Here is a 13,906-nt window from a genome sequence, read left to right on the forward strand (position 1 = left end):
CTCATGAGACTCCCTAGGTCACCTTCCCTCCTACCTACTGCTCATCCGCATTCTCCACAGGCAGATAGCTTGGTTACTGAGAACTCCCAAGCATTACATCCAAGGCTCCTTCTACCAGTCTTAAATTTTTTCTTCATTAAAATTTGAAAAACCCCCGACAAGGATTCTGAATGTTTTGGTTTGGGGAAAGTGTCCATCCCTGTACCAATCAACTGTGGCTATGATATTACACACAGACTACTGTGGACACAGACCATTACCGTGCCCCACACCACAGCAAGCTGAGCATTCCATCAAAGACCTTCGTAATCTGTCCCCAAGATGCCTACTCCCATCCCCTCTACTGTATTTCCTAATGGATGCGTTTTATCTCTCCCACCAGATTTTAAGCTCCTCAGGGTCAGAGACCCCAAAATATTCATCTTGCTATCATCCGGTACCTAGTGTAATACCTTGTACTTAATCAGGACTCAATAAATATTTGGCAAATGAATGATCCTTCAGAAATGTTGACTACATATCATCAACCGTTGGTCACTAAATAACAGTAGAACACCCCCTCTACCTGGGAGATTACTTTACAACCTAACTTCTTAACAGTACCAGTACATGAGCTTCTGAAATGGAAAGAACCCACCAACATACAGTAATATAGGCCTTCCCTCTACTTCCCTATCAAGGCAGCCAAAGTCAGCCTTGAAAAAGGACATCTCTACTCTTGGTGGTCAACACCATTAAATACATTCAAGCAAAGAGTAAAAATGTGTGCCGAGCCGGATTTTCTCCAATACACTAAAATGGCAAAAGATTTCCATATCCGCTCATCACTATCTTCAGGCAGGAAGGAAAAGATCCAGAAACTAGCAGGTTGTTTTTCATCCTCACACAATCCCAGTCTCAACTCTGTTTTCCCAAATCATAACACCACTTTAGACTACATATCAGGACAGCAGACTCAAGTGTTTACAGCATGGCAGATGTAGGAAGTAGAAGTATTCAACAATTTTACAAATCATTTGTAAACCAGTGCTCTGAGATTAACTCCACGGACCCTCAAGTCTGGCGTTCCATTCCAAAGGAGCTGACCCAGTTTAAGTGGAGGACTTTCGGTCCCACTTTGAATTGCTGCCAGAATGAGCCTGAGGCTCAGCCTGCTAAAGGAATCCAGAGCTGGGTGTTGCATTTCACTTCTGGTTCTACAGGAATCTCCTCCTGGAGCTATATACAACACCACTGTAGCTACAGGGGGGAAATTCATAAAAGGCCACTGCTGCTTCTATATGATTTGTTGAACTTGGTGCTCTGGAGACAAAAGACATGCTCAGAAGACATGCAGAAACCCAATACATGGTCTTCCAAATAAACGCACTATATTTAATTGATAATAAGCCTGAAGAAGAGTCCTATGACCTGAACTTGATTGCCCTATAATATAGCCAAATGAGTTTTCATTAGATATATGCAATTGAAAAGTTTCCTACTTTGCACTATCAGGAGGAAGATAACAAACATTTAACAAAGATTAATTACCTGCCAGGCCCTTTTTGGCACACCTTATCTCATTTAATCCTCACAACCATCTTTTCCACCTTTTATGGTCAAGTGGCTAATAAATGGCAGAGCTAGGATTAAAACTACGTCTAGCTAGCTGATCCCCAAGTCCACATTTTTTCCACTAAACCATACTACCTCCTATCTACTTTGCTCTGATAAATACGCTTTAAAAATTCAATGAATGAAATGCAATGTCATATTCTGGAATGGATTATGAAATAGAAGACAGACATTAATGGAAAAACTGGTGAATCCAAATAAAGTCAACAGTTTAGTTAATAATATTGCAGCAATGTTAACTTGTTTGGACAAATGTATCATTGTAATGTAAAATGTCAACATTAGGGAAAACTAGGTAAACAGTAGGTGGGAACTCTCTCTACTCTTTCTGTGACTTTTCTGTAAGTCAAAATTATTCTAAAATAAAGAGTATATTTTTTTAGAATTCAAGGAAGTTATGAATCTCAGATATTGTCCTAAAGCTGGATACCTAGCTGCATATTTCCAATGGGGTGTAGGCCTGTGGTCTTTTCTATGACTATGAATTTTAAATCTGCCAGAGATTTCAGTGCTGGCTTCATTAGGCCAGTACAAAAGCAAGTCCAAAATCAAATGACATTTTGGTTGGCCAGCAATGAAATGAGCCTGTCCACCAAAAAGAAAATCTCACCAAGTTGATCATGACAGCAGGTAACCTAAACAGCTGCTTTATAATATGCTGCAATAGGGAGTTACGGGTAACTGGGAAGCAGAAACAACACAAAGCCACCTTGAAGGATGACGTTAGGATGATGTCATTAAAGTGTTGGATTTTGAGAAAGAATACCAGCAGGTGGACCTAACTGACCCACAGAAATCAGAGAAGCAGACATGGGTTCATCCTTTTTGGAGTTAAGACCTCATGCAAACCATGAAAGAGACATGACTGCAAACAGCAGCGGACTCCACCCCCAGGCATTTCACCTCAAACCAGAGGGCAGTCTTCCATCTGTCTATGCTGCTGAAAGGGCTGCTGATGCCACATTGATCTCATGGAAGACACCTGCACTTGGAAATGGTGTTTCTACCAAGAATATCACCTCCAGAGAACTAGTCATACACTTACATAAAAAATGTCCATACAGAACACTTGAATTTTCATACTTTATTATAATCTAAAGCTTAGATCTCTTCCACCCTATTCACTGAGATAAACACATTGATTAAAGAGTCTGTATGCTTAGTTGCACCCTGTTCAACTTTATTGTGTTGCCAGACCTCCAGGTGAGTGAAGGTTAAATGCCTTTTAGAGGTTTCTTGTTTTTGTCTTTTCAGTGGGCTCTTCTGTAGGTTTATTATTTTAAGATATTCAAGTATTTTCCCCTTTTTGATTTACCATAAATGTTTTCCTCTCGGAACATTCCCTAGTGACATTCTATTCTGAACCCTTTTGAGTACAAAATCCTTGATGAAGACATCTTGGAAAGGGAGGTAAAGGGGAATAGGAAAATGGAGAAGCTTCTGAATCATCTTCGAAATTTTGGAATCTGGATGCTTGACGGTGGTCTCTTTGTTAAGAGTTTAGCATCCGGACCTTAAGGCCACACAATTAATATTCCCGCTGGCATCCTAAGGACTCTCTTTGAAAGAGCCTGTTGTCCAGTTTTCAGGCCCCATTAGGTAATTTCCCGCCCAGGAGCCTGGCCTAAAAAGAATGTCGGTGTTTCCCTTCAGGTATAGGTGCCTGGGGGTCAGGGGGAGAGGGAAAGGCAAGGGGTGGAGTGGGAGGCGGGTGATCGACAGGGATAGAAACCGTGTCTCCTCCTCCCTCTGAATGTGAAATAGCCAATGAGGTGGCGCGGCCGGCCCGGCCCGGCCGCCAGTGCCATATAGTATGCAGCAACCCGAGGAGTCACGTTGGGGGAACGGCAGAAAGCAGCTATCCTTTTACACTACTTTGCTCTAGCAGCTATCTTAATGGTGACTGCGTGGCCGGGGGGAAACCTGATCGGCCAGATCCAGCCGAAACCGGGAGGGAGGGAGTGGGCTTTCCGGAGGGGGGGAGGAGGGAGGGAGACGAAGAAGGAGGAGTAAGAGAGGGGGAAAGAAAGAGGAAAAGAGTGCGAGGGAGTGAGGGAGGGAGGAAAATAAACAACAAAAAATGTCCTCTTCCTCCCCCACCGGGCAGATTGCAAGTGCGGCGGACATCAAGCAGGAGAATGGGATGGAAAGCGCCTCGGAAGGGCAGGAGGCGCCCCGAGAAGTGGCGGGGGGCGCGGCGGCGGGGCTGAGCCCCCCGGCTCCAGCCCCTTTCCCCCTGGAGCCGGGGGACGCCACGGCCGCCGCCGCAGGGGTGAGCGGAGAGGAAGGGGCAGTGGCGGCAGCGGCGGCGGATCAGGTACAACTCCACTCGGAACTTCTGGGCAGGCACCACCACGCCGCGGCCGCCGCCGCCGCCGCCGCCGCCGCCGCCGCGCAGACCCCACTGGCCTTCTCGCCCGACCATGTCGCCTGCGTGTGCGAGGCGCTGCAGCAGGGGGGCAACCTGGACCGCCTGGCCCGGTTCCTGTGGTCGCTGCCCCAGAGCGACCTGCTACGTGGCAACGAGAGCCTGCTGAAGGCGCGGGCGCTGGTGGCCTTCCACCAGGGCATCTACCCCGAGCTCTACAGCATCCTCGAGAGCCACAGCTTCGAGTCGGCCAACCACCCGCTGCTGCAGCAGCTCTGGTACAAGGCGCGCTACACCGAGGCCGAGCGAGCCCGCGGCCGGCCACTGGGCGCCGTGGACAAGTACCGGCTGCGCAGGAAATTCCCCCTGCCCCGCACCATCTGGGACGGCGAGGAGACGGTGTATTGTTTCAAGGAGAAGTCGCGCAACGCGCTCAAGGAGCTCTACAAGCAGAATCGCTACCCTTCGCCCGCCGAGAAGCGGCACCTGGCCAAGATCACCGGCCTCTCCCTCACCCAGGTCAGCAACTGGTTCAAGAACCGCCGGCAGCGCGATCGGAACCCCTCCGAGACCCAGTCCAAAAGGTGAGCGCCAACTTTCCTCCTCCTCCCCCTTCCTCTCCCCCACCCCCTTCCCAGCTTTCTTTTCCTCCAAGTGCTCGCAAACATGGCGCTTACCTTCCCCACCAGCCTGGTCCGGCTGCCCACCTCTCCCCGCCCCCCACCTCTCCCCGACCAGAGGATCGGGGGGGGCGGCGGTGGTGAGAGGCGGGGGAACCTCCCTCCTTACCCTCCCCCTCCTCCCCCCAGAAGTTTCTCGTCGCCCGCCTAGGTCTCAGTCCCCGCCCCCACCTCGGCTGGTCACCGCCGCCCAGTTTCCCACCCCCATCACGCTGGCTTTGAAGTTGCCACTCTCTCTCGGGTTCTGGCGGGGCGCAGGAGCGTGTGTAGGCGCCGGAAAGGGAGCTCTGGTTGCCGCCCGAGGCCCACGAAGGTTGCCAGCGCGGGCCGGGGTCTGCACCTCCAGCGGGTCACACCGGCCGGGCGCGTGCGCGCGCTCCTAGACACTCCCCCCCCCCCCCCGCCGGATTCGGCTGCCCTCCCCTCCCGCCCCAACCTGCGCTGGAGGTCGCCTTGGCCGCTCTGGAAGGATGAGGGTGTTGGTGGGGGCTAGCGTTTCAGAAGGGGGGCTGGGGACGTCGAGGTTTTATGTGACAGAGTTAATCATTCACCCTGCGCGCTGTGGTTCCCTTCGCGGCCGCGGCAACGTGGGGTGTTGGTGCGGCTGGCTCTGCCGTGTTTTGAAACCTGATTCTGAGCTCCTTCGGATCGGGTTTCAGCGCCGCCGGGGCAGTGGGGCTGCGGGGCTTGCTTCCTCGGCCTCCGAACCCTGCCTGGCTCCCTCCCGGGACAGCATTTGGGGGTGGGGGCGCTATCAGCTCCACACCTCCCAAAGTGCCCACCCTGGCGGGTTTGAACTTTTTGACTGGCAGAGTTTTGGGCCCCAACTGGTAGAAAATGGGTTTTCCACCTCTTTTGTGCGGTCCTTTCGAGTCAGACACCTGGAGGGTGTATTTGGTGTATTGTTGAGCGAACTGTGGAGAAGGTCGCCTAAAGAGATGGTGTCTCCGGCCACGCGGGCATAGGACAGAAAGAACCCAAAGCAGCTCGAAGGTTCTGCCCAGAGAAGGAACTTGGGCGCCAGGGAGCCCGTCCGGGCCGAGCGAAAGCGATCGCCCGGCGCATTCCAGAGTCCGCCGCGGTCCGCCCTTGACGCTCCTGCCCCTGCGCCCCCACCGGGGCCCGACGGCTCCGGCGCTCCTCGCCCAAGGCAGGGAGGGAGGCGCTGTGTCCGACCGGGCCTCGCGATTATCAAAACAAAACGCGCACTGCGACCTGCGTGCATCCTTCCGCAGACCTGCGGGGAGACCCAGAGGAGGCCCGTCGGTCACCCCGCGCCAGCTTGTGGCAGCGGATCCCGTCGCTCGGAGCTCCGTCGGAATCCTCAGGGCCCGAGGCAGGGGGTGGGGAGCGGGCGTGGCGCGCAGGCCAACTGCCCTGCAGCCTCCACTCCCCGGCTGGGCGCGTTCCCCGTCTCCCCAGCCACACTCTGCCGGCTTTGCGTACCCCCCCCCACCCCCCCCCCCCCCCCCCCCGGCCCAGTTGCCTGGTTTAGGCCCCTCTCCGGATCTACCTCCCACCCGCACCCCCGGTGAGTCACCCTCGCAGACGGCGACGGCGGCTCAGCCTCAGCTCGTAAATCAAAGCGCTTTCTGCGCTCCTGGCCCCGCAGCCCAAAGCCCGGGTAATCCCCTCCCCTCCGCATGAAAGCGAACCGACCGCCGGGCACTGCAAGGGACGTGGATCTTCTACCGGGGCCAAGTCACACCACGCTTCCAAACTGCCAACTAACTGCCCCTTTCTCCCCCGCCCAGCCTCAGACCAAATGGGAAATCCCACCACTACCCCTCCCCGGATTTGGTATTTCCCCCAAAGTCGGGTAGCTGAGGAACATAGTCCCCGTCTGGAGCAGAAGGAATGAGGGTGCTGGGGAAGGGGTCTGATGGTTACAAGGCTGCTGAGTGACCCACACCCTTTCCCTCCCACCTCACCAGGGCACTGGATGGTGTATGTTAAATAGGCCCCTATGGCTTCTTTTGGATTCAAAGGCGACTGCACATAACAGTTCTTGGGTTGAAAGTGCCTTTCCTACATCAAGGACAGCCACTTTGTTGAATGAGAGTTGTCAGTCTGGTGGAGTAGAAGTTTGGGAGCAGGTGAGAAAATGATCTCTTGTTAACTAACTGGCAAACAAAACTGAACACTTCCCACCTCCTGCTCCTTTGGCAGTTTCATTTACCTCCAAGATCACACTAATCTGAATTGGTTTTGAGGGGAGGGGAAGGAGTTCCTAAACAGGAAAGACTGACCACCTCATCTAGGGAGTTTTTTTCTGCAGCATAGGTAGCAGCGTATATAACAGGAAGGAATAACTTCAATGCTATAAAAATGTGTATACAATTCTCATAGTAAATCCTATTAGTTGAATTTACATCTTCCAGATCTCTGGACTTTGCCTGCATTTATTATTGGTAAAATGATTGGGATAGGAGAGTTTATCTTCCCACATTCTCTGGATGGTCAGAATCTGCTGAAAGTTCTCATAGCTTAAACAGGACTAAAAACTTCCTGCTCTGCTTTCCTTAAATACTGACTTTAATGGGGTTAGAGCCTGGACTTCTAAACAAATGGCACTATGTAGAATGTCGTCCCTCTGACCTTCTGAATGTCTTGGTTTTCCCCCTCTCTGCAGTGAGTCAGATGGCAATCCCAGCACTGAAGATGAATCCAGCAAGGGCCATGAGGACTTGTCTCCTCATCCACTCTCCGGTTCATCGGATAGTGTCACTAACCTCAGCCTTTCCAGTCACATGGAGCCCATATATATGCAACAAATTGGAAATGCTAAGATCTCATTAAGCTCTTCTGGAGTTTTGTTGAATGGAAGCTTGGTGCCTGCAAGTACTTCACCTGTCTTTCTTAATGGTAATTCTTTCATTCAGGGACCCAACGGAGTCATCCTTAATGGATTAAATGTGGGAAACACACAGACAGTGTCGTTGAACCCACCAAAAATGGCATCAAACATTGTGAGCAATGGTATATCCATGAGTGACATACTGGGGTCTACCTCCCACGATGTGAAGGAATTCAAAGTCCTCCAGAGTTCTTCAGCTAACCCAGCAGCCACCACTTCTTACAACTCCAGTGTCCCCGTGTCATTCCCAGGGCTGATACCCAGCACTGAGGTAAAAAGAGAAGGCATTCAAACGGTGGCTTCCCAGGATGGAGGCTCTGTGGTGACTTTTACTACACCAGTGCAAATTAACCAGTATGGCATTGTCCAGATCCCCAATTCAGGAACAAACAGCCAGTTCCTTAATGGGAGCATTGGATTCTCTCCACTGCAGCTGCCTTCTGTTTCCGTAGCAGCTTCACAAGGTAAAAGTCTCATTCGGCACCGTCACGCACCAGTGAATGTTTTAGCCAGCCGCTGTAAATGACGCATTTGGTGAGAGCTATAGATTGATGTTACCGTTCAGGTACCTCGTTGGCTGGCACAACTGCAGAATAGCCTTGATTTGTCTCTCCTCCTTCACAACACCCGTGTAAGATCCAGCTTGTTTGGTTCCCTGGCATCATGGACATGGGCTCGTATTTTCCTAACGACTGAATGGAAAAATACAGGTCATAGCAGATCTTGCCAGTTCTACAATTATAGAAATATGATAAGTCAATTGGTGCTTACAAAATAACCCATTGCTTGACATTTTAAGATTAAAAATTAATAAGATTGCTAAGAACACAAAATTAGTCAAGGCAGTTGGTACGAATGTGTACACTTTACCTAAGCATTTTCTGTTTGACCAAGAAGTATTTTAGAAGGGCAGGCTAAAAAGACTGGATCAGTTGTGTTTGATTCATGTTCCTCCTGTAATTAAAACTAACAGACCTAAAGGAAAACCAGAGGAATACGTGACTGGGTGTCTGTGGTTCTGCATGTGTACTAGCCCCCTAAATGTGTGGGTTTGTTTAGGAAGGCAACCGTAAGCCTTATTATATATGTTTGTGGCTTTACTAAAGGCAATATGCTAAAGCAGACACTGATCTGAAGTTTGGGAAGCCTGAGGCTGATATGCCACGTCTTCACTGACTTGAAGCAAGTCTGATGGCTCAGTGTCATTTTTTGTATATAGAAACAGGAATAGTCAGAATGGCAGTGGAGGTGGTATGGCCCCTTAAAATTAGGAGTGGGGGATGTCACTGACTGTTTGCCTTCCTGCAAGCAAATCTGAATGTCCAGATTTCTACGAAGCCAAAATTAAGTCATTGTTTGCCTTAAAGATCAGCTTCCTGTAAAATGGCTTTATCAAAAAAATAGCCATTTATGCACAACTTTTTTTTGCTTCCACAACTATGATCTACTTCAGTTTATAGGAGGCATTAATGGAAAAAATGTTGTTGAGTACATTTCATTCTATAAAATCAATTCTCAGGTAAAAGGGTAGTAAAACACAAAACTCCGGCAGCACACCATGTATTTCTTCATTGTTCCAAGTTCTGGAAAGGATTAAGTTAAGTCTTTATCCAACCTAAGGCAAAAATATGGAAACCACAAGGAAAGTCAAAGTGCTTCATTTTATAATAATTTAATGTGGATCTAACCCCTTTTCTCTCTTTAGGAAATTTCCAAACAGTAGATAACATTTTAAAGACAACAGATTTGAGCAAAAAGTCTGGTATGTACACTGGGGGAGAAGAAAAGCAGAAATAGTTTTCACATGTAATCTAGAAATATGCTACTAGAAAAGTATTATAAACTAAAGCTAATTTTTTTTTAAGATTTTGTTATTTGAGAGAGAGAGCGAGAGAGAGAGCACGAGAGCAGGGAGGGTCCAAGGGAGAAGCAGACTCCCTGCTGAGCAGGGAGCCCGATGCGGGACTCGATGCGGGACTCGATCCCGGGACTCCAGGATCATGACCTGAGCTGAAGGCAGTCGCTTAACCAACTGAGCCACCCAGGTGCCCCATAGCTAATTTTTAAAATGGGACATTTAATATGAATAAGAATAGCATTTTCGGTTAAAATAGCTAAGATCAAATAACAGCTGTCAATCCTTAGACTGGGTGCATTAAAGGCGTAAGTTTAACCAGATGGGTCCAGGAAGCAATGTTCCTTTATAGTAATTATGGACTGCTGTTCTCAATAAAGCATTTGGGGATTCAGGCTTTCTCAAAAACAGATACTGAAACTTGCCTTAAAATGTGTAGACAAGGTAGATTATCTTTCAATAGTTAGTATTTGTATGCGGAGTTTCTACATCTTTTACTCACTTCATAATCTGAGAAAATAAGGGTTTTTTTTCCTTACTGTCATTACAAAGTTAGGCTTTTCACCTATGTCCTTTTTCGTTTGGATTTTTTTAACTGATTTTGAAATTATTGTCCAATTTATAATTCAAGTGCAGTTATACTTAAATATCAAGTTTTGGATCACATCTGCTTTTCCTCCTTCATTCATATATGTTATAATTTCTACACATTCAAAAATATTTTATTTATATTCAATAGCAGTTGGGGAAAATGTCCTGTCATATTATTTATGGTTCCCTGAAAAAAATAACTAATCGTTTTGTTCGCATATACACAGGCAAATAGTTTCACGAATACATAACACATAGCAAAATAAATATTTCAGATGATTTTGCTACAGTTTAGCAGCCAACAAGAATTCTAAAGCACACTTAAGTTGAAGTCAAGTAAAAGCCTTTTCATTTGTTTGGCCTGGAACAAACATTTGTGTTAGGGAAGAATCCAAACATATGTAGAGATGTTTTTATTAACACCAGTATTTCCATGAAGAATACTTTCTGGTGGTTAAATTTTTTTTAAAGCTTAAATACAGTGTTTTCTTTCTTTCTTTCTTTCTTTTTTTTTTTCATTTAAAGACATTCCTTTGCATTTAAGGTGCTTAAAAAGTGTTTGGGAGACATAAACAGCCCTATTTATTTATCAATATACGTGGTACTATAATCACAGTTATTCTAATTCAAGAAGGGAAATGTTTTAGGTGAATTACCTTTAATATTGAGCTGTTTTCTCAAAATAATAGTTTACTGAACATCTAATTCAAGATCAGGGTAAACAACCCATCTGATTAATTCTGTCACAAAATTCCCTCAGGTCCACCTTTCAGTGGCAAGATAATTACCATCATTTTACTGTGCCTATGTAAAGACTCAAAAAGAAAAGGGTTTTACTTGATAATAGGAGTGAGGGGAAGGGTCTAATTCATCTCCATTGTCTGAGTTACCTGATTTTGAACATCTTCTCAGCTTTCCACTTAGGTTTCTTTTTCTACTTCTGGTCTCTGTAGACCATTATAGTGAGAGCCTCAAAATACAAACCTTTTAAAGAAGCATTAGCTCTAGTTATTTACATTAATCTATAATTTTAGAAGTACATTTTATTATTATCATTAATTCTTCCTATCACTGCAACCCTGAAAATTCAGAACTGGCACAACAAAAGAAAAAACTATTGAATATTTTGTTGATTTGACATTACTTTATGGTTAGTTTGGTGAAAGTTTGAAACTTGTCTGTACAGGTTTATATGGTTAACTTCAGGCCCCAGGGCAACTCATTTTATGGGGATTTTCTACATATCCATTTATGTCGATTACTGAACTTGTCCTGAACAAAGGCATTTTGTTTTGCATTTGTGTTTTCTAGTTCTAACTGGCAGAGCTAGCTACAACTATCAACTGACTGAGAGAAATCGAGTTGGTAATAGTGAACCAGAAACTTGACGGAAATTAGAACCTGGAAAAAAAGGTTTTCTCACACTTGGTTTCTAAACCAGTAGTTCTCACTTCCCACTGTGTCATCAGACTTACTTGGGAGTTTAAAATACACCTGTTCTAGGACTTACTGAGTCAGATTCTCAGGAGGAGAGCCTGGGAATCTGTAGTTTTAAGTGCTGATGGTGATTCTACTGAACCTGAGAAAAATCATGTGTGTAAAAAAGTATCTTTTTTTCTTTCCTTATCAGTTCTATCAATGATAATCTGTACTTTATTTTTTTTAGGTAATATTTCAGTAAATTCAAGCACTTCAGATGGGAGCACATTTACAAGTGAGTCCACCACAGTCCAGCAAGGAAAGGTTTTCTTGAGCTCTCTTGCTCCCAGTGCAGTGGTATACACGGTTCCTAATTCAGGCCAGACTATAGGATCTGTTAAACAGGAGGGCTTGGAGAGGAGCCTGGTATTTTCTCAGTTGATGCCTGTCAATCAGAATGCACAAATAAATGCAAACCTGTCTTCTGAAAATATCTCGGGGAGTGGCCTCCATCCACTGGCCTCCTCATTAGTTAATGTATCCCCAACTCACCATTTTTCCCTGACTCCCCCTACCTTACTAAATCCCACCGAGCTAAACCCTGACATTGCTGATAGCCAGCCAATGTCTGCACCTGTGGCAAGCAAATCTACTGTGACATCTGTCAGCAACACCAACTATGCAACTCTTCAGAACTGTTCCCTTATTACTGGTCAAGATCTGTTGTCAGTCCCCATGACCCAGGCTGCCCTTGGGGAAATTGTTCCTACAGCTGAAGACCAGGTGGGTCACCCTTCCCCAGCAGTACACCAGGATTTTGTCAGAGAACATCGTTTGGTTCTGCAATCAGTAGCTAACATAAAAGAGAATTTCTTAACAAATTCTGAGGGCAAAGCCACAAGCAACTTAATGATGCTGGACTCAAAATCCAAGTATGTCCTAGAGGGCATGGTCGAGACTGTCTGTGAAGACCTGGAAACAGACAAAAAAGAGCTTGCCAAGCTCCAAACTGTCCAATTGGATGAAGATATGCAAGACTTATAAACTTGAGTTCCCTCTCTCTCTCTTTTTTCTGGCATCAGCAGGCAGATCTTTTCACGGAGCCCTGAGGACATAAAGCATTTTCCCATTTCCAGGGAAACACTAGTTTTGTGAGTAAATGAATTCAGGAGACTGGATTGATCTGCATGAAGATCACAGTTAAATATACAGGAATAGAACTGCATCGCTGCAGCTTTTTCGTTCACATATGTTCTCTTTTAAATAGATGGAGACAAAGGAACAAGGTGAAATATATCAAGTCAAAGTGTATCATTTGGTTGACTTAATATAATTCTAAGGTCAAATCGAACTCTATCGTTCTTTAAATTTAAACTGTATACACCTGACATCGGCATTAGAAACAATACAGTTATTTTTGTTTACTCTTACTCCATGGGCATTGATGAGGTTAAGAAGCATAAATGGTACTCCGCACTATTCTAAGGGTTTATTTTTGAATATATGCATTTCTGTTTTTCAACATTTTTGTGAAAGTCTTGGTTTGTCTCTACACATTTCCAAATGTGCTTGCTAATAGTCCAGTGGGGCTGAGAAAGTTTGCAACTCCACTAAAAACTCTGAAATAAACTTCAGTATGAGTGTAAATATATTAGTCTTATAAGCCAGGATTTGAGGAATTACAGTGAATTTTATTTATGCTGTATATGTTTCTCTTATACTTCAGACACTATGAACTGAAAAGAAAAATGTTTTCTTACTGTTTAATTTATTTTTATTGCTTGAACAGGAAGTGAACATAGTTATTTCCAACAAAGTTTTACTTTTTGTAGGATTTTAAAAGTAATGATTTTTATCAGCAGTCTGTTATGGTCAATATTAATAACACTGAAACAGGCAATCTAACTCCCAATATTGGAATTTTGGTACTTCTTTTCACATCCTTGTTCTTTATTTAGCAACTCTCTGATTCATTTAAATATGTTTTCTATAGAATTCTACGTGCCTTTATGCCTTGTGGCCTTTTAATTATTCTTACTAAGGTACAGAAGTGTCAGCAAAAGCACTGATGGCTCTTTTCTATCTAACAGGGTTATTTTCACCACAAAATTGCTTTAAGTCTAAAGAACGTAAGTTTCACTTATATAATTATGTTTATGATGTAAATGGATGAACAACTGATTATATTTGATGCTCTTCATTACAATGAAAATAACAATCATAGATTACCATGTAAAATTAATTCTGTAGACTATGAAAACAACCATTTTAAACTAAGGAAAGAATATATAAATTCTCTTGAGCAAAACTCTGCCCTGATGAAACTTAGTTCTAAGTGTTTTGGATCAGTTGTTACGTTATGACATACAACTGTTATTTGCACTATATTATCATGTCTTGTTTAAAAGTAAATCTTTTGGGGTTTCTTTGAGAAGCTTGCTTGATAATGTTGTGAGCTGTGGTTACAGTTTTTATCAGGACTGAACACAAAATGGAATAATACAAATACATTTATGTAGTGA

At 45.2% G+C, this 13,906-nt stretch overlaps 1 protein-coding gene across 1 annotated transcript; it reads left to right on the forward strand.

Moving 5' to 3' along the window:
* The first annotated feature begins 3,694 nt into the window (after positions 1-3,694).
* SIX4 (SIX homeobox 4) lies at positions 3,695-12,450 on the forward strand. The gene is made up of 3 exons (XM_021701520.1): positions 3,695-4,566; positions 7,295-7,983; positions 11,632-12,450. Exons 1-3 carry the CDS (start codon positions 3,695-3,697, stop codon positions 12,426-12,428), a joined length of 2,358 nt encoding a protein of 785 aa, XP_021557195.1. The 3' UTR covers positions 12,429-12,450.
* The last annotated feature ends 1,456 nt before the right edge of the window (positions 12,451-13,906 follow it).

The sequence above is a fragment of the Neomonachus schauinslandi genome, chromosome 9 (genome assembly GCF_002201575.2).
Source record: "Neomonachus schauinslandi chromosome 9, ASM220157v2, whole genome shotgun sequence".
NCBI classification, from domain to species: domain Eukaryota; kingdom Metazoa; phylum Chordata; class Mammalia; order Carnivora; family Phocidae; genus Neomonachus; species Neomonachus schauinslandi.